The 25,030-nt window shown below is 42.9% G+C and overlaps 1 protein-coding gene across 3 annotated transcripts in view; it reads left to right on the forward strand.

Moving 5' to 3' along the window:
- Positions 1-25,030, forward strand: part of klhl29 (kelch like family member 29) — a 215,309-nt gene that overhangs the window by 61,948 nt on the left and 128,331 nt on the right. For all 3 annotated transcript variants that reach the window (XM_078275053.1, XM_078275054.1, XM_078275052.1), the window contains one exon: positions 15,334-15,645. In XM_078275053.1, the coding sequence (XP_078131179.1) occupies positions 15,373-15,645 (273 nt within the window). In that variant the 5' untranslated portion in view covers positions 15,334-15,372. The remainder of the gene's footprint in view (positions 1-15,333; positions 15,646-25,030) is intronic.

Below are 25,030 nucleotides of genomic sequence, written 5' to 3' on the forward strand. Positions count from 1 at the left end.
AGGCTTCAACGAATAAAGAAAACACAGTACATACTGGCCATTTAAGTACAGTAGGCTACCAGTAATAGTGACATATAACACATTGAACTAAATATGACCCTGATACAGGCTCTATCCGAACTCCTTGAACATGTCTTAACATAATGAAAACATGTCAATGTCAAATGCTTTCAATAAATTAATTGAAGGAGAAAAAATAAATAAAAATCAAAGTCATTTAAAAATTAAATCGGGAACATGGGTGAATCGAGATCGCGATTTCATAACGATTTATCGTGCAGGCCTACAGTCGTATCTACCATCCAGAGCATAGCCGTCTCAAATGTGACCAGTGTATTTTTTTCATTTAAAATGATTTTAACTATTTGCAAAGGTAAACTCAGGATGTGGAAGACAGAAGATGACTGAAAGGTACAGTATGTGTAAATGTTGTAGGCTGCAGAAATGCAGAGATAGAATCACAGAATGGTGGGAGCCACCTCTGACTACATTCTTTTGAAAAACCAAACAGGATCTGGCATTGCCAAGATATACAGTAGGTGGAGTGGTGGAGGGATCACATGCTTCATAACAACAAAGGTATGCAGAGAATCAAGCGCCCAGTATTCATTATACTGAAGCCAAGGAACTAGTTTTGCTTGTTCATTTCACAACAACAAAATGCTGTAGTGTATGTGTAACCACAGTACACGTCGATGTGTCCATCTTTAGGGAACCATCTTTTTCCTCATCTGCCATCGTTCAGCTGGACTGTGCTTTTGTTTTGCGGTGAATCTTGTCTCATCCGCCAGATTAGAGCGAGTTAACGTGCAAGAGTGGAGCCAGAGAGACACAATGACACTATGACAGCATAATTGTTCAAACTAATTAGCTGTGGAACTGAAATGTTAGTGTATTATATAGCAAATGTTGTTATGATGTTATCTTCTTTTTTTCTTTCACTGTCAGAAAAGGGAAAAGAAACATGCCCATTACCCAGCACAAGGTGATGTCTTCGTACTGCTTGTTTTGTCCAAATAACAGTAGACTTTGTTTCCATATATGACAACAGAAATCAAATTATTTTCATTTGGTATTCTTGCTTGTAAGATGACTGAACTTATTATTTCTTTGTCAAAATAGTGTTGGCAATTAATTTCTGTCATTTAACTACTTGATTAAATGACTGACGGAACCCAATGGAATTTTTATAGTTTTCTGCGGTGAATGAAAATCTGTGAAATTTAGCAGACTGTTTTCTGCTTTGGGTGGAGATGTGTTAACATTCTGAGTTTTATTTTTAGTTTTTACATTTGTTTAAAATCGGAGGAATTTTTTCTGGAAATTTGGGTCCGCAGATTTCGTGTGGCCCTGCTGATTATCTCAGCTCTTAGTTTGATGGAGAGCAGACTATTAATGTAAAGCTCAGACATATTTAATCCAAAGAGGGAGTTACTTTTTGTGTGGTGGGATAACTGAGTTTAGCCTGCAAGTTAGTAACACATTCAGCCTACAGTAACACAGGCCATTCCATCTGTTTCTCCAGACGGTCATTACTCATTTCATTGATTCAGCTGATATCGTGACTGTCCAGTGTTAAAACGAGTTTATGATTATTAGTAAAATGATGATCAGTCTACCTGTATCTTGCACCCTACCTCGAATCGACCTACCTTTTGACAGTTGTCCACTTGTGCATTGACGCTATATGTCACTGGGTTTCATCACAGGCCAGTCGGGCACTTCCATTTAGCTCATACATTTATCTCCGTTTGCCCATCCATTAATCTCCCTTTACTGTAACCCATCCAGCTACTGGCTAGCCAAAGCAGATGAGACGCCCCATTACTTATTTAGCACCACTTTAAAGGGGACCCAAGTCAATTGAGAAGGCGCTCTCGTTTACGGTAACATCATTTGCTGACCGGCCTCAAACACAGCTACTGAAGATGAGATTGAGCGAGATGGAATCAAGTCAATAAAAGACATGGAGGATGATGTGGCCTGCGGTCAGATAGTTAAGTGAAGGTCAACCTGTCAGGGCATTGTGCAATCTGGTGGCTCTCTGGACGGTAACAGGGGGAAAGATTCGAGACTCCAATGTGGAAAAGTTGCCTGGCCTTCAATATCCCCTAAATCGAGGGGACCAGAAGAGGAGAGGGACAGTTTTTACCCCTGTAATGGAATTTTTTCTTATATTATAGTGGATTCTTGTCCTGAGGAGGGCAGGTTTTGATGCATTGAGAGCTCATGAGAAAGGACAAACGATGTGTGTGTGAGAGAGAGAGAGAGAGAGAGAGAGAGAGAGACTAGCCAGGCTTTTCTCTTTGATTGTGTGTGTTTCTGGATAGGCCAGCATGGGCACTTTACCCAACCTAATCATGATTCACCTCTTCTATCTGAGTGCAGACCCAACTGTCTAGGCCTATACATCACAGCTCCCCCAACACACACACACACACACACACACATCCATGACTCCCCCACTTTCTGTCTTCTCTTTGACCCTTCTTCCACGCTATATATTGCTGTGTTTCACCCTCTGACACTCAGGCAACATATTAAAAAGAGGGATAGTTGCTGCTCTCTGTTATTGCCAGGAAAGTGATATACCATGTGTCCACATTCTCACCTTATTGATTAAAGAACAATGTGTTACACCTTTTCTCATCTCCCTCGGCTTTCTCATTTTCCCTCACTGTCATTGCCTTTCCTCCTCTTGTTCGCCTCCTCTCCTTTCTCTCCTGCTTTTATCTCTCACTTCACTTCCGCTATCTCTGATGTTGCCCAACAACCTCCACCACTCCCACGACACTCTCTCTCTCTCTCTCTCTCTCTCTCTCTCTCTCTCTCTCTCTCTCTCTCTCATATATCTATGTTGGCCCTAGACTAGTGGCTAATTGTGTGTGAGAGTACAGCTGAGGCATGGGTAAGGCAGAGAGAGGAAGGGAACAGGAGTGTGAAAATAAGAGAGACAGAGAGGGCAAGAAAGGAAAAATATTTTACCACTGTAATGCTATCTACTGTAGCTCAAAAGCACAATTCATTCATTAAAATAATCACAAGCAAAAAGATGGAGGTGAGACAGGTTTGTGGTGTATTAATATCATTTGTATAATAATAATAATTAGTGCTGTCAAACGATTAAAATATTTAATCGCATTAATGTCATAGTTAACTCGCAATTAATCACAATTAATCACACATTTTTATCTATTCTAAATGTCCCTTGATTTCTTTTTGTCCCATTATTTTTGTCATTGACATTTGTCATTTTAATGCTCTTATCAACATGGAAAAGGCCTACATGCAGTAGTTTTTCAATTATTTACTCTATAAAATGTAAAGGAAAAAAAAGGCTCACTTGGTCTGTCCAACAGTCAATATCTCCAAGATAATGAATTTGCAGTTGTTATAGTTATAAAACTGCCAATAGCAGCGAATCTTTACATTTGAGGGACATCAGCATGTTAGCATTTTCATTGTTAGCATATTAGCAAACTAATGAAAGCAAATAGTGTTTTATGACCAAATATGGGCTAGACTAATGACAGTCCTATTAGCCTTAACTCTTCTTTAAGTTTAGTGCTAATTAGCAAATATTATCATGCTAGCACGCTAAACTAAGATGATGAACATGGTAAATATTATGCTAATCTATTATTTCAAAGCACCACTGTGGCTAATACAGCTTCACAGAGCTGCTAGCGTGGCTGTAGACGCTGTCATGTCGCTTATTAAATTACTTTTGTGATTAATTGCTTATCAAAATCAGTACATTTTCTGCCCATTGACTAATCGATGAACGGTTGCAGCGCTGGTCACATTTGACCCCATCCAGACTTCTGTCACCGATTGTCAAAGTCACGTCAGCATCTGTAGCTGCTAACACATCACTGCCAATCCAAATAATTAGTTATGCATAATTACATTACATCAAATAACTACCAAATACATTTCTCTCTAACCTGCCTACTCGGGATCTCCTTCTCTTATTATTTTTTTCACTTTACGTCACTTTTTTTCTAGTCGAGTAGAAAGTAAACATTCATAAATGTAATTTTAACCACGTTAGCAAGTTTCCATCCCTAATAGAGGCCTAAATCGGGGCAGTGTCCGACCTTCATCCAACCAGTTGGGTGGGAGGAGGGCCGGAAATCCATGTTGAATGACGCACATCGACCCTTTCCTATTTAATTCACTCTGTCAATGTGACAGGGATATAAAACTATACTGTGACAGAACACATTCCCCCTGTCGGTACCTCTCCTACAATTTAGTGTATGCCTCATTCTCCTTATCATTACCTCTCTTTCCTCCCTTTTTTTCTTTTTGGTCATTTCAATGGCTTCTCTATTTGTTCATTCCACTTGCCCAGGCTGTCTCCCGGGCCATTACTCTATACCGCTCCAACCGCTCCCCTGGGCCAGACCGGGCTGCAGCGCCACTCACTGTGCGCTCTGAAAGGCCACTGTGTTCATACAGATATGAAATGACGGACAGAGATGGAGAATGGCTTTTAGAGAAAGCACCCAGAGACATGAGATAAGTAGAGAGAAAGAGAAGGATCTGATGAGAAATAAAAAATGCACTCGCCCCGGCTTCTCTCTTCATGTCATATAAGGCAGAAGTGACGGAATCATGTATTTGAGAGAGCGAGATGATGTTGCCCAGAACAACTGCACTGAGGTTACCGTGGCGTCTGCCCTTTTGAAAAGGTTGAGATTTGAGGAGATTAATATGCCGTTGGATCACACTGGGGGATTTCTGGCTCGCCTGGAGCTGGCCTGGACACGCAGCAGCCATCGGTGGTGACGGGGGACTCAGATGGCCTGGCCTAATCAGGGAGAGAGAGCTGCCCTGGGTGTACGTTTTGTATGTGTGTGTGTGTGTATGTGTACCTGAGTTTGCAAACGTGTGAGGGAATTTGTGCGTGTGTAGTCCCATAAATGCATGTATGTGTGCACTGATACTTGTGTGTCTCTGTTGTGTAAGAAAAAGATGCAGCAAATTGGCAGTAAAGACGACTCAGGGCTATGTCATTAACCACGATAATAAGTATTGGAGCTGACTGAGTTGGGAATTTGGTGTGCAGTACATCTGAACTCTGTTTTGCTTTAGCTTTGATGTAATAGACTCTCTAAGAAAGAAACATCCGTCTTTGATTTATTAGATATTTCATTGTAGTGTACCTTTTTGACTTAAATCTGTAAAAGGCCCCGTTTATCCAACTACGTACACAAAAACTCACTTATCCGTAACTGTCTCTGATCAGTATTCCTCTGTATGTTTTCAAATTATTATATTCAAATTTCTATAACAGTTTTAGTTAAGTGAGTGCCATCACTGAGGGGAAAAAACATAAGAACTTACAACAGTCAATACCGCTTTTAAATCCAATGAATTTGTGTTTAATTTCATGCGTTACAAATCGGCATTATTGTCTTTGAAATGCCGTTCTGTAAGTGTCAGTCTGTCCATTTGTTATGAGCAATTTATTTTATGTTAATGCAGTTTGAAGATTGACTTGAATGTGCTTCTCCCTCAACATATTCTCTGAGGGAGCTGAATGGTACAGCCAGGTTGCTACTGTTGTCTAGGGTGTCAAAATTAAGGGCATTCCGCTTTGAGTGACAGGTGGCAAGCATAGACTCTAGGCTTCATTCAGCCCCAGCTCCATCCACGCTCCAACCCCCCCCCCCCCCCCCCCAGATTAGCTGACGTCAGCCACTGCCAAGATGGAGACGGCCAGAGTCACTGGGACCCACCCACTTTTAGCTTCATATTGGCTCTTCAGACATCTATTGTGACGTCACGAGACTATTGGCGCTTACCCACTGCTAGTACAAGCTCTACTCTACTCAGCTCGACTCAACTCAGGCGTGGTGCCCCGTCCTTCATTTTACATTGCAGATTTAGTACCGCCTCATGCCTGAGGCGAGCGTGGCTGGTCGTCATAGCGACGCCGCAGGAAACTGCCGTGACCTAACGCGACACACACACACACACACACAGAACGTCAAAGGTGTGTTGTTTTTGTCTCTCTGCATGTGGCTTTTGCCAGAGCCAGAAAAAAAATGTAGTTTCAAAAGAAGCTGGAGGCGGCAAAAAAAAAAACAGCGCTGGCTGAACTATTTAAAAATGGCCGGTTTGTTCAGGACACCCCGTCTGTCGCTAGCAATAGAGCTCAACAGTCCCGCCCCCTCCTCTGAGAGACCTTGGAAGTAAATTTCTCATTCATTTCTCCCATTGACGTCTGGAAAAATCCATATATAAAGAGTTTTAGACCATGCCTTAGGCTAACCAGTTGGTACGTGACTCATAAGCATACAACATATCATTTCGAAAATCCCAAAAAAGTCAAAGGTACAAGACTGTGTACATATCGTCATCTCAGAGCGAAGGAACTACTCCTCCCATAAACCACCGCGCACCACTGAACAAAGTGAGCTAACGTTAGTTTAGCTAACAGCTAATTCGGCTAACCGCTAGCTGAGACAGCATGTAATAACTTTAAAAGACCCTCAAAATAAAACCTGAAAATAATGTTAACATATATAACGGCTGTTCCGTCAGGTGTTAAGTTTGAGTTAACGTTATTTTAGACTGAATCAAGCTGTCAAAGCCGAATTAGCCGAACTAGCTGTTAGCTCAACTAACGTTAGCTTCCCGGCAGAGGCTAACGTCAGAAGCGTGGAACAGATCGTGATTCGTGCAGTGTCGTAAATCCTCGTAACGGATCGTGCAGGCAGCACAGATTGGGTACTGATGCCCCCCCTCTCACCAGCATGAGTTCCACCAATCAGAGGCATCACTGTGGGATTGGGGGATTGTTCAGGACTGTGGGTAATGAAGTTCCTCAGCTCGCTTGGAACCTCGACGGAGGTGATACTAAAAAAAAAGTACCTGTTAACCGGTACCAGGGACTTTTTTTCATAATGGAAAACCAAAAAAGGCGAGTAGACTCGAGGCGAGTCGAGCAGGTACCATGTAATGGAAAAACGCCATATGTCTATATTTTATACAGCCTATGAGTATGACTTAGGGAAGTTGCAGTACAAAACGTCTTGCTCAGTAGTGGTTGAAGGCAGATGTTATGTTTTCCTCAGACAGTCTGGGGATCAAACCGGCGAGCTTTCCAGTCATTAGCACACTTTCTCTTCACTACTTTTCCTGCTGTCAGGAACCAAAGCTTAAAATTCTAATAACGGAAATGTTGGCTATATAAGCTGTCATTTTCTACTAGTTTCCTCTGAAATGTAAACTTAACAAGAATATTGAATGAAGGCATTTAACAATTTCTGCTAAGGAACAGGGAGCCTTGGGTGCTGGTGGGATTTTGTTCTTTGATAAATCGCCTTTTAGTGCAAGAATATTAGATGGTGCTTCACATAAATGCTTAAAGTATGTAACTTTTTATTTTCATACAGTATACTTTATTCAGCCTCTACAGTAGATGGAAATTCTCCCCCTGGCCTGTGGTTGGTGTGCAGGGTCATCCAGCAGGACTGGGGCCTCTAAAGCAGGTAGGGGTTAAAAATCCTACTCAAGGGCTCTTGGAGCACTACGTGTACACAAGGGGATCAAACTACAGGCCCTCCAGTCTCAGGATGACCTCTGTAACTGCTTGGCCGTGCAAAAGTCAGAAAATGTGCGCTCATGTAAGGGAGGGATAGACCTAAATGTAGAACCTTTGTTGCTTCGAGGGGGGGGGGGGGGCTGGGGTCAAGATACAATCCAGCCCCGGAGCATCTCCATGATAATCACGGGGAAGATCAAAATCGAAGACGCGCAGGGCATCTCCATGGCAATAGAGGCAATGTCATGATCCCTGCTGCTGGCAAACTCTCTGTAGCTGAGGATGCAACCACATGCCACGGCGGCTTTTTATAGTGAAGGCCAGTCGGCTCGCAAATTTCTCCATTGTAAATCACAGTGAGTGTATCCACTCCCCTCTCTCTCTCTTCCACATTGTCTCCCGTCTCTTGCTCTCGTTTAATTCTCTCCGTCTCTTTTTCACCCTCTCATTGCCGCTCTGTCTCTGTTGTTGATGGCTATATCTCTTGATCTCTCCTCCAGCTTGGCCATGCACTCTAAGGCAGTGGTGTTGAAAGAGATGGATGCTCACTGCCCTCAGTAATCTCCCCAGCAGCCATTTAGATAATTAAGTCACTATTCTTGCACTTGCCTCGTGTCCCGCTACCGGAGCTGAACTACACACATACGCATACACATGGCCACATGCATATTGATTTATTAACATGCGTGTCCCAGCCAGTAGTTGCAATAATGCAGCAGCCTATAGTTTGTTTGTTCTCACTGCCCTGTGTGTGTGTGTGTGTGTGTGTGTGTGTGTGTGTGTGTGTGTGTGTGTGTGGTGAGAGCTGTTTGTTTTGATGCCGTTGTTGGTTTTTATTTAGAGAACAGAGAAATTTGCAAAAGGATGCAGCGGGGAGAGAAAAGGCGACAGCTGCCATGGGCCACAGAGAATACACAAACACACACACATACACGAATAAACACACTGCATGATTGGCGTCTGGAAATCTGCTGCTCCCCACACCGCGTAGAAGAAAAAGCATGCAGAAAGGCTGGATGGGGAAAGTGTGCACACTAGCCCCAGGGTTTTTCTCCAGCTTTGTGTCTTGCCGTTGTGATAATTTGGAGTTTTGTTGAAAGTCTGTGTTTTAATTAACTGAGCCGCAGCGTGCGGCGGTGGAGGTAGCAGTGCCACTCGGTTCCTCAGGCTAGTCACGTGCCTGGGAAACTGACAACCAAACAGTGGCAGGGGTGTTAACTAACTCAGTCATTGCGATATTTCATAACGCCGCGGCCATTTCTGTCTGGACCGGGGCCAGCGAGAGCTGGCATTTTTGGACGGAAAAACGATAGTCGGCCCATGCTGTTTTCATCATGCAAAACTGAAAACGGAGCCAATGTGTTCAAACCACAGTAAATAAGCAGCTTGGAAACCCTTGCATCATGTTGTATCCCCCGCAAAAACACACATGCAGTACACATGCATACTGCTGCCTTTTTTTTTTTTTTTCCAGATTGGAAGAAAGTTTTACTTTCTATTGCTCTGCTAAAAGAATTGTGCTGATGCACACTGAGGGGGAGGTTTGCTGTCAGTGGTGCAGGTATATGCAATATTCTTAATCTTAAAAAAGAATTTACCCTTGGCCTCATCTTCTTTTTATTTCTTTTTCTCTCTGTCTACCTAGTACACCTTATCCCTTTTTTATCCGCTTTGAATGATTTGGCCTTTGCTTGTATGGTTTATCAAAGAGAAGATGATAAGGAAGTGTCTGTCTCTGGCAAAATGAGGCAGTGTGTGCATGTCACCCACCAGTGTTTCATCCATCAAGGTGTCAGATTAATGTACCTAGTGCCATCTCTCACTATCATCTCCTCTGAAACCTATGCGAAAATCCTAATAGGCAGATGAGATAAGGAAATACGAGGTGCTGGATTCAGATTTAGTGCTCGATCTGCTCAGAATGACTGGTGACTACCCCGCGGTTCAGCTTTATTTAAGTGTCAAATGCTTCCCAATTGTCCTGTAGCTGCAGCTGTTTAAGTAAAACCAGCCTACATCCCTCTAATAATCCGCTAAAATGGAAGCTATTCATGGTCTGGATGGTGCCTCAACTGGTGGGCTTTGCTTTGAGACGTCCTATGTTTTTATGATCCGCTGCTGACTGCGCCGCGTCTCTGGATTCCACTCAGACCACTAATGAGGTGTACGAATTGTAGCAAAGTCCTAATTCCCCTCAAACCGCTCACACACGCACGCGCACACGCACATGCACACAAACCATGTCATGAGATAGACATAGTTGTGTTTTCTTTTTCCTTCTTCTGGAACATCAATTAGGTTTCTCATGTATCACGTCCTTAAGAGGGAAAGCTAAAAATACCCAGGAAGCCCTGGTTCTTTTTCTGGCAGATCAGTTTGCTTCATTAATCAATACTTTACAAAAGTAAAAAAAAAAAAAAAATCCTAAAGATGCTGGAAAAAGAAATCGCTAAATAAAGAAAGAATTTACTCTTGCATCCAATGTTTTAGTGTACCAGTACATTGCTTAATTAATGACACTAGTATTGTTTGTCTGTGCAGGTGCACATGTGTGTGTGTACGCATGTACATAAAGGTGTGAAAGATGCACCATCCAAATTGAGGCATCTTCATCATCTGGTGTGTCTTGGGCGGTACGGACTCGAGCTGAGGAGGAGAATTTAGAAAGCCTGAGACTCTGGCTCGCATTGCTCCAGGCTATTCCTGTACCAGCAGTCTCTCCCATTATTTAAATATCAGGATGAATACCTCTGTTGTCCTGGAGGAACTGTCAGCACATTTACTGGTCTGCGATTGTATTGGTGTGTATGCCACGTGCGTGTGAGCAAGTGTGTGTGCCTGTGACAGTTAAAGTGTGTGTGTGTGTGTGTGTTAGTAGTTATCTGTGCGCGTCTCCCACAGGGCTGCTCATTTACACCAATAACTTGTCCTTGTAAAGTTACAGTATACCTACTTTCCCTGGCCCTCATTTGTACCATCCAGACTTACTGATGGACGAATTGATCATTAGCACAGAGGTGTGTGTGTGTGTGTGTGTGTGTGTGTGTGTGTGTGTGTGTGTGTGTGTGTAAAGCTGGACTGTCACTGGGTCAATAGAAGTAAACACTACTACAGATTGGAAATGGAGTCCTTTCTCTTGGGGAGTATCTGTAGCAGGTGGATTATCTGGGGGTATTAAAAGCAAGGCAGAATGTGCCAGCAAAGCAAACATCACACCATAGAACAGAAGTACAACACCCACCCCACCTTGATCGCATCCTTAACACCCATTCTCTCTATTTCAGGCTGCATACACACACTTATGCTACTGTTATATCTCATTTGCTCGCTCGCTCACACTGGCTCGCCATCTCTCCGTCTTTCTGTCCATCTGTTACACTCCCTCTTTCCCCACGTCTATCTGCGGCTCCCTGTGTATTCCCACATGGCTTTCTTAACGCAGCTCTGTCACACGCACTCCGACATGCTGCGTGCCGCCTCGGAGTGACAGATGCTGTTCTTTAGGGTGTGTGTCTCACGTTCCCACCTGCCAGAAAACTTTTGGGCTAATCGCTCCGCTGTTGCTCGGGAACTGAAGTTATTGAAGGCTCTTGATGTGCACTGCGTGGCCTTACACAGGAACATATAAGACACACACACACACACCTTCTACTCCTTAACTGCATCTCTTTCTAATGTATATACACACCCACACCATCTCACCTCTCTCTCAGTTGCACATGCATTTGGAACATCGTATGCTATTTCGATTCTGACGCATCAGCAGTGCTAGAATAGCCATTTTTTTTGTGACAACACAAGGGCTATGCCAGTCAGCCAGCTCATTAGGTTTGATTGCTGACAGTATTTCTCACTATCTTTCTTGGCTCTTCTGTCCCTGTTCCTTTTTGTTACTATTTGCGTTTCCAGAGGATTAGTGATTTGAATCATTTGTTTAGATTTGCATCTCTCAGCAAAGGATTCTCAGTCTTCGTCAGCTTTTATTCAAGGTAGGAGCCAGAGTCACGAAATAACATTTGGCGTGGGAAAGTCTGATACCTTCAGGTAAGATTATTAACAGGCAGACAGGATTGCAGAAGAGCCCCATTAATTGCTGTAGGGTATGACTGGAATGCTGTCATTAGTTTCTTATAAAATTGAAAAGGCTCTTTAAAAAGGTTGGCTTAACATGCAAGCCTTGCAGCAAAGGTTATCATCTCTTCCTCTGAACGGCTGTTGTTTTGTCCAGGGCTGACAGTGACTTCATTGGATGTGAAAGAAAATGGGCAAATCTTTATTGGCACCTTCTCCCCAGAGCAGTGCAGCACAGCACAGAGCAAAGTGTCATTGTAGATGTGATGTATTTAAGTGTTTATCTGGTCTGACAGAGTCCACAGGTGTGTTGGGTGTTGGTTTCCACAGGCAGGTTTCCTTTTATCGCCTGCTTGTACTTACCCTCACACTCTCAGCCTCAAGGTGATGTGAGCTCGTGCACATTCGCTTTTACCCACCGACTTTAAAGGAGTTGCCGAAACGTAGTTGTGAAAGCATTTTAAGTGCCTCAGTAATTACTAGCTTAAATCCTTCTGTTCACAAAGGACCGTAAATGTAGGATATGTGGGATATGTCTCAGTGACACTTGCCCTGCAGGGTTCGGTTGCCAGCCTTACGGTTACACAGTACATACTGACAAGCATAGTGCAAGGATGACAGGAATTCACTCAGGAGGATTGTGCACATATTGAAATGTATTGTGCCAAGATTCTGAAAATGCCACTAGGGTAAGTGAGTGATAGAATTTGGAGCATGGTAATGTGAGATGCTCCTCATATTACCAGATAGCAACATTTGTCGTCTGTATAAACTACTTAAATCAGCCCACTTACACATACACTCACAATCAAAGGAAGAAGTGGGATGTAACATGACGACTGCTTTGGAAATTGGACGTTGTATAACATGACGTGGATATAACGAGGTGTAACAAAAAGTGCATATTTTTTAAACATTGAATGAGGGTTTATTTGAAAATTTAGATCCCAACATCATGGCAGGGGATTCTGGTCCAAACCTTGCATCTCTGACCGATCCATTACTGACACGACGCTCTAACAGGATGTCGTTCTCCATTTTAGCGGCACCACGTTACTCCTAAACCTCTTTACACATGCGACCAAAAACTTCGGCACTATATCCTGCCATATCTCCTGTTGTAATAATAAGTATCTACTTTTATTCTAGCACTTTTAAATTGAAAGAATAATAGCAAATAACCTTTGCATAATCTCATCTCAGTCTCAATCAACACAGTCACTTTAAACTTAACTATGACCATGACCGTTCAAGTACTTTTACTCGCCTATTCTTAACCATACCAGAACTGTAGCAGATCAGAAAATGCCTACAAGTACCTATTTTGGCGTTTATGTATGAGAACTTGGGTAATGCAATTTTCATTTTGAATACTGAATGAATAATACCGCCAAAATAAAGGTAGAAATGAACCCTTTCACAAGATGCGTGCATAACTAAAATCTTCATTTGCTCTCTTTAGGTTTTATCCACTTGCTCATTTTTCAGAAATAGGAAAGGAGAGAGATGATTGAATAACAGTTTGATGCTGGATTAAAATCCATCACTTTCTAGTGAAAATGCCTTTACTTTCCATTCTTTTTCTCTGTGCTGTATATTGCACCTTACTGGCGTTTATCCCACAAAGCTCTCTTGTGTGGGCTCTTTCAAACTTAGTTTAATACCTTTTCTGCGTAATCTAATGGATTTGTTCTCCAGCGCGCCGTTGTTCCTGGAGGTTTACAAGAAGGCAAAAAACTAGTGCAGTTTGTGGTAAATCACTATACTGTCTAGACTGGGGAGCTGATGCACAATGGCACGCTCCCACTTCACATCTGAAAAGCATTGGTGAAAATAAATTGTACAGAATTGTGAATGCAAATGTACTCTGCCCCCAATTCTGACTGCTGTGGAGATAATGTCCCTTTTGTTATTTTTTTTATTATTTTATTTTCCTGTTTTTATGTGGAGGAATTGTCTGCCTGGCCTCTTATTTCTCGGCTGAGGTGTGCAGCTCGGGTGATAAGAGAATATTACCTGGCACCAACTCTACCATTGTTCCCCCGGACCAGCACCTTGTTTCTCTCTCACTCAAACTTTTTTTTTAATAGAGATAATACAAGATTATTCTATTGGAAATTCTGAGGTTGTTAAAATGGGTTACTGTGGAAAGGCAGAGAGGTTATTGCAGAGTCAGTGAGAATTACAGAGTGAGTGAGAAAGAGAGCGTGAGAGAGTGTTGTCCCATAGCGTTTAGTTGCTCGGTCTGGCTCTATCGCCATGTATCAGCTTGCTGTGTTTGGACAGAGCAGACCTTGTATGAGAGAGAACTAAATGAAGGGAGGGGGATTGAGAGAGGAAACAAAATGCATGATGAAAAAGAATGAAAGGGAGCACAACAGTGATGGACATAAAGGAAGAAGCAGTGAGTGTTTTAGAAAGTAAATTAATGGATGGTCACAGCAGCTTAAGATACAGAAGGGCCAGTGCTCCAACCACAGGCTGTATCGTGTATCGCTCGCATCAAAGCTTTGTCAAGACCCTTTCTTTTCCGACAGCTTTCACTGCTCAGACACACTCACATACTACACTGGGGTTTTAAACATATGTTCTCATTACATTTTGCCAAAACAGTACGTGCATACACAGCCGTTCACTTGTATTATACAGTATATACTGCTTTTGTACACACACAGATACACGCACAGAGAGGCTGGCATTTCAAGGGGTTTGCTCCTCTGTGAGGCAAGAAGCAGCGTGAAAGACCCCGGCATGCAGAATAAAGACCTATCATCCGCTGTCATTCTCTCCTTACAGACCAGGGGATTTTGCATGGGGCTTGCTAAACCTGGTTTGAGGTGGTTGTTTATTTATTTCATCTGTTATCAAGGGCTTGGGAAGCGTAACACGCCTTTGGTGAGGAGGAGTACAATGCGCCGCAAACCCCTCAGTGATGGATTTCACTTCTCGGATCCTGTGCCGCTTTGATTTATGATATAATATGGAGCGATACGCTGCTCACGCTACACAACAGCGCCGTGTCCCGTACCGATGTAATGCCAGCTCACTCGCCTCTTAGCCTATCGCCGCCTGCTGTGCTTGAAAAAGGGGAGAACCCTCAAATGCACTCCAAGGGCAATCTGATTGAATTAAGCAGCCATTAGATGTATGAGATGAGCTGTGATTGCAGGGGTATTTATCTATTCAGATGAACGAGTTTTGACCACAAGGTCATGATACTGCTGCGCCATCCTCAGAGAAACTACACTGAGCGGGTGTACCTGTTTAACCTCTCGCTCGGCCGTATTGCTTTAACCCCCCCCCATTGTTGAGCCTAGATGCCTCGGCGGAACAAATGAAGCTCCTCATGGGGCTGGCACTGATGGTGGTTTTTATAGAGCTGCTTAGCAGTGCTCGTTTCTCTCCCTCTTGTCGCAGCCCTCGTTAATGACTGGGAGAATAGGAATTAGAGGCAACACATGAGCAGCAGTGTGTTGAGTCAGAGAGCCCGTCAGGTACATTGAGAGCAGATGCTGTGAGCATTTACACCTTCATGTCAACATGTTCTCACCTTCATTCACTTCATGTCTCGCTCTGTCTTTGTCCCCCGGTCGTTTCCTATCTTTGAAAGCCTCTGCCTTTGTGTCTGTGTCTCTTCCCCCCATTTGCATACATATTACAACATTTCAACCTGACCTTATATCCTTTCTTTCCATCTCCTGCAGGCCTGCCCCCGTTATTCCCTCTGAGAGGAAGAGGAAGTGATGTCACGCCACCACCACCGCTTTGAGAGGGACTACCGGGGACCCTGGGAGCGGAGAGACATCCGCCCTTCTGGCCTCCACAATGGAGGAGCCAATCATAGCTGTGCCTCTGCCGTCGTCAATGGCAACAACCGCCCAGGGCTCCTTCCCCTCCCAGTCATCCCCTCCCTCCTCCCCACCCCGGTTACAGTTGCCGTGACAACATCGAGTGGCGACATATCGGTCAAGCGAGGCATCACGGCAGCAGGATCAATGGCTTCTGCATCTGCCAAGGTAAGAGCCTTGTCCAAATGGATGCCGCAACACCTGCTTCCTCCTGCTCTGTCAAGTTGTTGTTCTCGTCTTTGTCTCTCCCTGTGTGAACTTTTTAAACTGTGAAGACTCTCCAACTGGACATAATCCCCAACTTTCCCCATGCTTTTGAGGCTTTCCAGCTTCTCTCTCTCTCTCTCTCTCTCTCTCTCCTCTGTCTCTCTTTCAGTTCTCATTCCCCACTTTTTCCAAATGTTTCTGCATTGTCCAACTCACTGGCACTCACTCTTCATGGTTCAACTGTCTCAACTCTTCAAGCCTCTCTTCTCTTCCCCTCTCTCTCTCTCTCTCTCTCTCTCTCTCTCTTTTTTTTCTCTCTGTCTCTCTCTCTCTCTCTCTCCCCCCTGCACTCACCATCCGTATCCCTTACGCCAGTCCTGCTGCTCTCTCTGCACTCTCTCTGTCCAGTGTCCCTTTCTTGCCAGACCATTTTCCTTCCATCTTCATTTTCTCTCTCTGCCAAATGGCAGGCTTGTCCTGCCTTTGCCCCCTTGGTAATTTTCTTCTTCCATTATGTAAATGACCTCTGACAGTGCCTCAAATGGGTGCTGCTGTCAGAAGTGATGGCTGGAGGTGGTGCTTTTCTTAACAAGCAAACAAACCAGCACCACATCCTTATATAATCCCTGAGTAATACCATAGATACAAAAAAAAACTTATTTTCTTCTACGGAATTCCCTCCTGTTCAACCATCTTTCTTAATATAGGCAGAGCTACATTATACACCAGGCCATATAGTGCTATAATGATATTTGTTCCAAAAAAGGTTAGAAACTTTTAATGAGTTCTCAAGTGACAGAACTATCAATAGTATGAGTGTGGCTTATATGTATATATTCCTAATTTGACTATATGTCACATTTGTGTGTACCTTTCTTATATATATATAGAAAACTGCAGCTTGGAAATGTCTGAGCGGTACAGTTTGTGTTCGCCACCCCTTCGTCCTGGGATTTGCTAGCTAGCTGGCTGTCAGCAGCGTGTGAAGAGAGGGGCCTTTACCAAAAAAGCGTTAGACATTTTAGCCTCTCCCCTGCCTCTGCTTCCGTGGATACCATTTATCTTCTCTCGACACTTCTCCTCACTATCAGATCATTTGCTTTAATTTGATCCTCAGCGGATCCATCTTTGCTTTTTTCTTTTCCCTCCGGCACCTTCTTGGGCTCTTGCTCTCGGTGGGGCCTGCACTCTAAGAGCAGAGGTAAACAATGCTCTGGTAATTTAGCCCGTAAGTGCACATCATTAGATACCCTGCTGAATGCACTGACCACAGACACGGTAAATCTGCTCTGGCACCGCATCGGCCCCTCCTTTTGTGCGGGCTGAATAATTACATACATCCCAACAAAGTCTCGCCAACTCCCACCGTGGCCGTTGTCATCATTCAATGGCTGCCAGAGCAATTAGGTGCCTTGCCTCGCACATGAGTGCCCGTTTGGTTAAAGGTACAGTATATGTGGGAATGTGTGTGCATAGATTCAGCAGATATAATGCCGATCCTTCCCTAGATGCCACTCTGTTAGCTTTATTCAGGGATTTAGCTTTCTACTTTGTCTCGCTTTTGACAGTCTTTTGTAGGCATGCTGCAGAGACAAGCAATGATTAAAAAGGGAAGTACCCAGAGTCTGGGCTCTGCTTTAATTATGACCTAGAAAAGATATAGGGGCCTCAAGAGCTGGCCAATACTATAGGAGCCGGTCTGCTGTCTTCTTCCTAGCTGTCTGCTGTCGTCACTTGCTCTCTCTCTTTCTCTTTCTGTCATCTTTGATCAAAGAGTGTGATGGACGGATGCAGCTCTCTCTCTCTGGTCCCTGTGTCTCTGCTCTGTCCATGGCTACACTAAAAAGCTGACGGGCTGTTATTGATCTCAACCGTTTGGAGACTCTCCTTTTTAAGAACACTGCGGCCCAAGTGGGGACACATTCCAATAGCTAGACATGTACAGCTGTGTGTGTGTGTGTGTGTGTGTGTGTGTGTGTGTGTGTGTGTGTGTGTGTGTGTGTGTGTGTGTGTGTGTGTGTGTGTGTGTGTGTGTGTGTGTGTGTGTGTCTAAAAGTGATGCCCCTGCACATATTACTCTTACTTTGTCTAATAAAACCATAAATGGAGTAATCATGTCCCTTAATATGAAATGGGACACAGGACAGGTGTATTGTGTCAAATTTTTTTCTGTGGTCTGTTTATAAAAATAATCTTTCATGTGGTGTTCTTCAGCTTTAATGATCAAGAAAGAGTTATATGGTTAGCATGATTTTGTGTGTGTGTGTGTGTGTGTGTGTGTGTGTGTGTGTGTGAGAGTGTGTGACAAATGCTGAGAGTTGAGAAGTACCATCTGGTCCATCCTGATGTGAAGTTAACCACATGGAAGAGTGGACTATAGTTAATTTAGAGCTGCACTTTGTTATTCCCTGCCATGCCATTAATTAATTTTCATACATTTATGTGCATCTGTCACGGATGTATAGTCACTGCAGACACTAAATCCATGTTGTTCATAGCCACCACTATTTCTGTCTCTGGCTGATAAACAGGACTTTTATGTCAGCGGAAAGCCCAGTTTCACTTTGTATGCCATTCCACTTCTTCCAAGTGATAGAGTGACCCACAGCATCATTTTCTTACAGTATCAATTCCACTCAATTTCCTGGGTAAGATTTAAATGGACTTCTTTCAAATGAAGTGATTGTTATGGTCGTAGCTTATTGGATTTGCAAAAAAATGAATACTTTCAATTTCGCTTTCTAGCATGCATGGAAGCAGCTATGTTAGATTCACGAGAAAGATCTATAACGTGAATAAACCAACATTTCACTGTGATGTGATTGTTTTTCACCGTCCTGCTGGTGTGGCGGTTTATATTAAGTATAGGCCTGCAGAGAAATGAAGACGGGGCCTTGAAAGTGTCTGACATCTCATTATTTGACTATAAAAGCTATAAACCTACACCATCTATGTACAGTGTTTTCACCCTGTTTATTAAAAATGAAACTCTACCTTTCAGACACCTTTTAAGCTGTGTTAATGCCTAATGTTAATGTACTCTCCTGAAATGGCACTGTCTCACCTACAATTGGTGCTTGGATCAAGAATATGGCACAATGTGTGTCCATGGAGAGACTGATATATATATATATATATATATATATATATATATATATAGAGAGAGAGAGAGGCACATTGGGGGTGTACGCTATGTGCTTTAAAAAGGTTTTTTGTGAAAGATCTATGTGTGGAGTTTTAGATATGTTTGCACATGTATAATGTTACATATATATATATATATATATATATATATATATATATATATATATCATATATATATATATATATATATATATATATATATATATATCTTTATTTACAGACTCATGGTCCAGATATAAAAGTACATACATATTACAGGAAGGGTACACAAAAACATAAAAACATACAGACATACTGTCTACCACATATTACATAAAGGGAACATACATACATATATACATATACAGACACAAAGATGGTTATGCACAATACTTAAAACATATGCAGATGCGTGTTCCAGTGTTTCCAGAGTTTGGAAGTATATCTGGTATCACTAAGTGCAGGGTTAGTTAAAATTGTATTCTTTGACTCTGTTAATCACCACTTGAATTTGTACATAAGATTCCTCAGCACAGCATGGAAGGTGGGAACATTACTCGTCACAAACAAATGACTAGCACTGGTCCATCTTGGACACTTCAACAAAATTCTAAGTGCATCATTGTATGCCACCTTTATCTTATTTATCTTTGCTTTACTATAGCTGCACCATAGGTGAGCTGTATAAAATGGTGTACAGTATGCTCTGAAAAGAGACGTTTTAACTTCTTCAGTACACATATAAAATTTGCGTGCCAACATATTTGCTTGTCCATATAATTTACAGCACTGGCGCTGTATGTCATCATCGTCACAAAAATCATCCCTGATAATGTGGCCCAGGTATTTTGTTTGTTTTGTTTTTGTTTTACAGCCTGTTCTTTAGCATTAGTAAGGATTTTACAGGGTTTAAACGTAGGCCAAGGTTGTAGTCTGTATCTGATAACATATAATATTACTGAAGTATCTTCCTCCCTCTGAAACATGTGGATTTCTCCTGCAAGCTAGCAGAATGAGCTATTCCTTCAGCCTGTGGCCATTTCATGACTTTAATGTTGTTGGAAACAAAACATACACAAAAAGTAAGTTAGTTTTGGCCTTATGCTCTTCTGCTCAGGTAGCTGTAGTACTATGGTGCCAAAAGGTGGGGTCTCCAGATAGATATGATAGATTTATAGAGATTCTGTGAATTGTGTAGTATTTTGACAATATTACTACATTTCTAAGTTGGTGTAATACTGAGATAAGAAGATCTACTTCTTCTCATTGACTAGTCATGGAATCACTGACTTATTTGGTGTAGGATGAAGCAGATAAGTAGGTAGTACTTTTGCAGTGATAATGGTGGTCTTCAGTCATGAGAAACCAAGTTATCAGGTATCTTTTTGGCGTCACATTGACAATGTTAGTAGCTGCTGAACATTTAATTAATTTCGCAAAGACCATAGTATGACCATAATACTGTGTCCAGGAAAACAGAGTAATGCATTTGATACATTTTCTTTCAGTTGTATTTATGAAAACAAGGAGTGTTACTTCAGCTCCAGCTACAATACCTACTACTGCTTGATCTTCTATAATCTATAATACCTGCTGCTGCTGCTGGCAGTCCAATAAAGCACTTTTCCCCCGGCAAGGCCAAAAAAAGCGTGCTGTTCTGCTGAGCACGTCTTGACACGAACCGCATCCCATGACAGTTGTTGCCACCTGGCAGAGATTCTTTTGAGTGGTAACTCCATTACAACGCATATGTTTAAAAGCTATAGTAGTATGCACCTTGAATGCATCCATGCATCGTCATTTATTTATTTTTTTTAATATCTAAAAGGTGATTTTAAGATAAAGTTCTCCTTTTCAAGTAAGCATCATGAATAAAAAAAAAATTCCAAGCATTGACAGCATTAATCAATAGAGCTTGTCTTAAATCAAATCACACATTGTGTGTTTTTTTGTTGTTTTTTGGTCATTGATTTGAAGCAGACCCCGTACTGTGGCCAACACAACATGGTATCCAGAGAACAGCAGGTGTCATGGCCTCCCTCTGACACAATCAAAAAAGAAGAAAACGCACAAAAAGCATGTATCTCGTGGGAGGCTGGGTGGCAGCAGCGGAGTGTTGCTTTTGAATTAGCTTCAGATAAGAGAGGAAACTACAGTTGTTCTATCAAATAGTGAAACTCTTTCTATCATCCAGAAAAGATGAAACTTTACATTTCCAAGGCAGGCAGACTCACCTGGGGGTCTCAAAGAAAACCAGCATCCTTTTTATGAGGAAAGCCGAGAACACTAAACATTGCCGGAGGAAAGATTATTGCTTCGTAGCTTGAAGCTTACATGTTGTTACTTTATACTGATGGACATACATTGACGAGGCAATCCAATTCAATTATATCATGCAGAATGTTGATAACGACAACGGAAATCTTAATGCGGATGTTTAACTGTCAAGAATAGAGGATGTTGCGCTGTTCTCTTATTGTTGACATTTTCACTTCAATTGAAATTCAAAATATACACTCCAAAATACTCCTTAAATACTAAGTAGCACATGGCTTTCTAAGGTGCCTTTATCTTTCTCCGAGGAGCTGCAAGGTAAACAATCTTCACACTCTGCTGCCTGGATTTGATTTATTAGCTCCTACTGTATGTGTTGTCGTCCTATCACAGACTTGCTGCGTGCCATTGGCATTCACAGTGAAAATGTCACCAAAATCGCACTCTCAGAAGACGAGTCCTCAGAAGCACACCAAACTGATTGATGAGAATTACTTTAATTCACCGCCGCAGCTTTAATTTAATATCCAAACGCCATCATGTAAAACCTGAAGGCCTTTTCGTAGGCGAGTCGTGTGTCTCTTTATCTGATTTCCTGGTTTTTGTACTGTAATCCAGTGTCATGCCATTTCAAACATGTAGAGCCAGAGGTCTTTCGCACATTTTGTGCTTTGTAAGTGGTTAAGTGGTGAGCGTGTCGAAGTGCATTTTAGCGCTAAAAAGTCAGCTTGTCTGACATCGAGCTGAGACGATCCTGTCAGCTCTTTCTGCTTTGTCCGTCAAGGCTAAAATGTCAGTTTGGATAAAGACATCCCTCAGTGGGTATGCCGAAAGCTGCCCTCAAGTTTTAGATGTGCCACTGTTTAAAAATGTCACTTCGTTTTGGCTTCTTCTGATTGGATTTTTTTTGGGGGCTTTTCCGCCTTTTATTTGACAGGACAGCTAGGTGAGAAAGGGGGGAGAGAGAGGGGGAAGACATGCAGGAAATCATCACAGGTCGGATTCGAACCATGGACCTCTGCATCGAGGCATAATCCTCTCAGTATATGCGCGCCTGCTCTACCACTGGGCCAACCCGGCCACATTCTGATTGGATTTTTCCTCACTGGGGAAATAGGATTTGAATCCCTGGCACAACACAGTCTGCCCGCTGTTTCCAAGGAATACATTCACAGCTTGTCTAGTAAGATGCCGACACCTGCTTTTAATTGATCTGACAGTTTATAAACTGCCCACCATCATTTTCCTATTCCGCTGTTTTACTTTCCATTAGTCATGCATTCATTCTTTGTTTTGTTTTTCCATAAACACAAACATCATCATGTTTGTGGACAAACAAATCCGCTGCCAAGCGTCTACAACAGTGTCATTAAGAAACAGTGGACCTCAAGGGAGCAAAGCAGGGATTAAGCTGTGATTTTCCTTAAGATGGTATATGGAAACTTTTGAGTGTTAACGAGAAGCAGTGATTGTGTGTTTACCGGGAGCAATTGCACCAGGGTCTGGATGTCTCCATGGCACCATGTGGGGAGAATTAAAGCTTTCCACTCCGAATCAGACCAGGCTATGCTGCAGTGATTGCTAATCAGGACGGACGGACGGACAGACAGACAGCTCAGTCATGAGGAGTGCACACTGTCAAACTGTCAGAGGAAAGGCACTGTAAAAAGAGAACTGTCAGATTGTTAATCTTTTTTTTTTTTTTGTAATCAACATTTGAAATCCGATTAATGGAAAGTAGGAGTCCTGAATCTGATGACAGATTTATCGGAAATCTCACACTTTCATCAAACAGTCAGGACATCGTCATCTTCTATCGTCAACAGAAAATATCTGCTTGATTTTAAGAAAAAGGGCCACATAAAAATGAAACGGTCTACAGATGTGGGACAATAACAGACAGGGCGACAGGTCAAAGAATAGGTGAAGCCAAGTGTTATCTTTGTCTTTTTTGTCAATCTCCCTGTGACAAGATGTTCCACAGGTTTTATCCAAAGCTTATCGTCTCGTGGGTCCTCCTGCGTCTGTCTCTCTGTCTTTTGGGGTAGGATCCCAGCCGACCTTTTGTACCAACAATGGAGCGCCGCATTTATCCATCCAGCCGCCTGTCTTTTCCATCGCAATTCTCCAAACCTGGCCAAGTCCTCATTCTCTCTGCCTCTGCTTTTGAAGCATGCGCTTTATCGGAGCGGGGTTTTAATAAAACCGAGGCAGAGACGGGTTATTGTTCTAAAAACCATGGATTTCCCAAAATAAGACAGCTTTCAGGGTCCTGGCTTTGTGGTGGGGTTGTTCTTGTGACAGCGGGCTTAACAAAAGACTGTATGCACAGCTCTGGCAGGAGAAAATACGACGGTCCAGAAGGGGCAAGCGCTTCTCTTCTTTCCTGCTGTGTGTGTGTGCGTGTGTGTGCGTGTGTGTGCGTGCGTGCGTGTGTGTGTGCGTGAGTGAGTGAAAGGAAAGCAGCCTCCTAAACACACCGGCTGTCTCATGCGCCTGGCTCCAAACTGACGGCCTGATGGCTCGATCTAATAAGCAGTCATTGGATATCAGATTCAAATCTTTTTCTGCTTTGTGAAAGATGAGATGCGAGCTCCTTCTCTATTTATCACACAGTGACTATGCAATATGAGTGTGTGATATTGAAAGGGCTGAGGAGCGTGTTGTCATCCAATACTGTACATCTGCTCTCCCGGCAGTATACAGAGATCATTGTCTTGCCGGCCTTTGAATGAGCAGAAACTGGCGTGTCGGACGTCCCTACACAAACAAAGATGTGTTTACAAAGTGCAGATTCATCTCAGACTTGCTCTTTCTGTCTGCCTTTCCAGCCTGTGCATGTCATGGAAACGCCATTCAGCCCATTTATCCCCCCCCCCCCCCCCCCCCCCCCCCCCCCCCCCAGACCACCACCATTCCAGCCACTTCAAACAACTTCTTGTCTTTGCTGAAGCACAGATCCTCATTCCTGCATCAGCTTTGCTTCCCTCTGAGCGCGCTTGTGTGAAATTGGATTGCTGATCCGTTGGCATTGAGTGGCAGAGATGTAATATGGGATAGCGGCAACCGCATGTTTTGATGCCGCAGACAGCCGTTACAGGACACCGGCGGATCAGAGATGATGCTTGACTCCTAGTCCTCATCACTTCAAGACTGGAAATGCTCAGAGCAAATCTCATGACAACAGGAAGGGGCACACCGCTGAACAACAAACACAAGCACACAAGGCTGTGGTCAGGCACATTGCACTCCGTAGCATGCGGAAGGTTGTCAGTTTTGCTCGATTCGCTAAAGTGTCAAGGGTTCACTGTTGATCCCTGGGCGATTGGAAGTGGCTGTCGTCTTAGATTGCCATTATCATTTGTCATCGCTGCCACCACTGCATCTTACTCCTCCACTTCCTCATCACAGGGTGAGAGATTTGTGTCAAAAGGGGAAAGTGATATTTCACACATGTTTACCCTATGATTATCACACACTCACACCCTCTACTGGTCATTTGTTGTTGATTTCCAGTTGTGTCAAAGTTCCAAAGCAAAGGCAATATGAATAGTTTGTTCCAAACTGTCATTATTTGGTGCAAAATATGGCTGAATCCACTGCTTTCACTGTCAGCTGTCACCCTCCTCAAAGCTCAGAGACTCCTCCGAAAGTAGCGTATTCAGGCATTTATTGGCCAAACTAATGTTAAGATTGAACTAATCTGGCTGACCACTTCTGCTGTATTGTCACAAACTTTGTACAGCCACTTTTAAACCTACAAGGGGTTTGCGACTCAAAAGATTTCCACTTACAAGTAGCCTACAACAAGTTTCAAATCAGCTATTTAATCTTAACAAACACCAGTGTACCTGTGACTTAGCTATGTGGAATCTTTTTTAGAGCAGTGTAATGTAGATGCTAATGTCATGCAGCATTACTGTTGACACATACTGTACCGCGTTCAGGT

Source organism: Sander vitreus, chromosome 18 (assembly GCF_031162955.1).
Source record: "Sander vitreus isolate 19-12246 chromosome 18, sanVit1, whole genome shotgun sequence".
In the NCBI taxonomy this organism is placed as follows: Eukaryota; Metazoa; Chordata; class Actinopteri; order Perciformes; family Percidae; genus Sander; species Sander vitreus.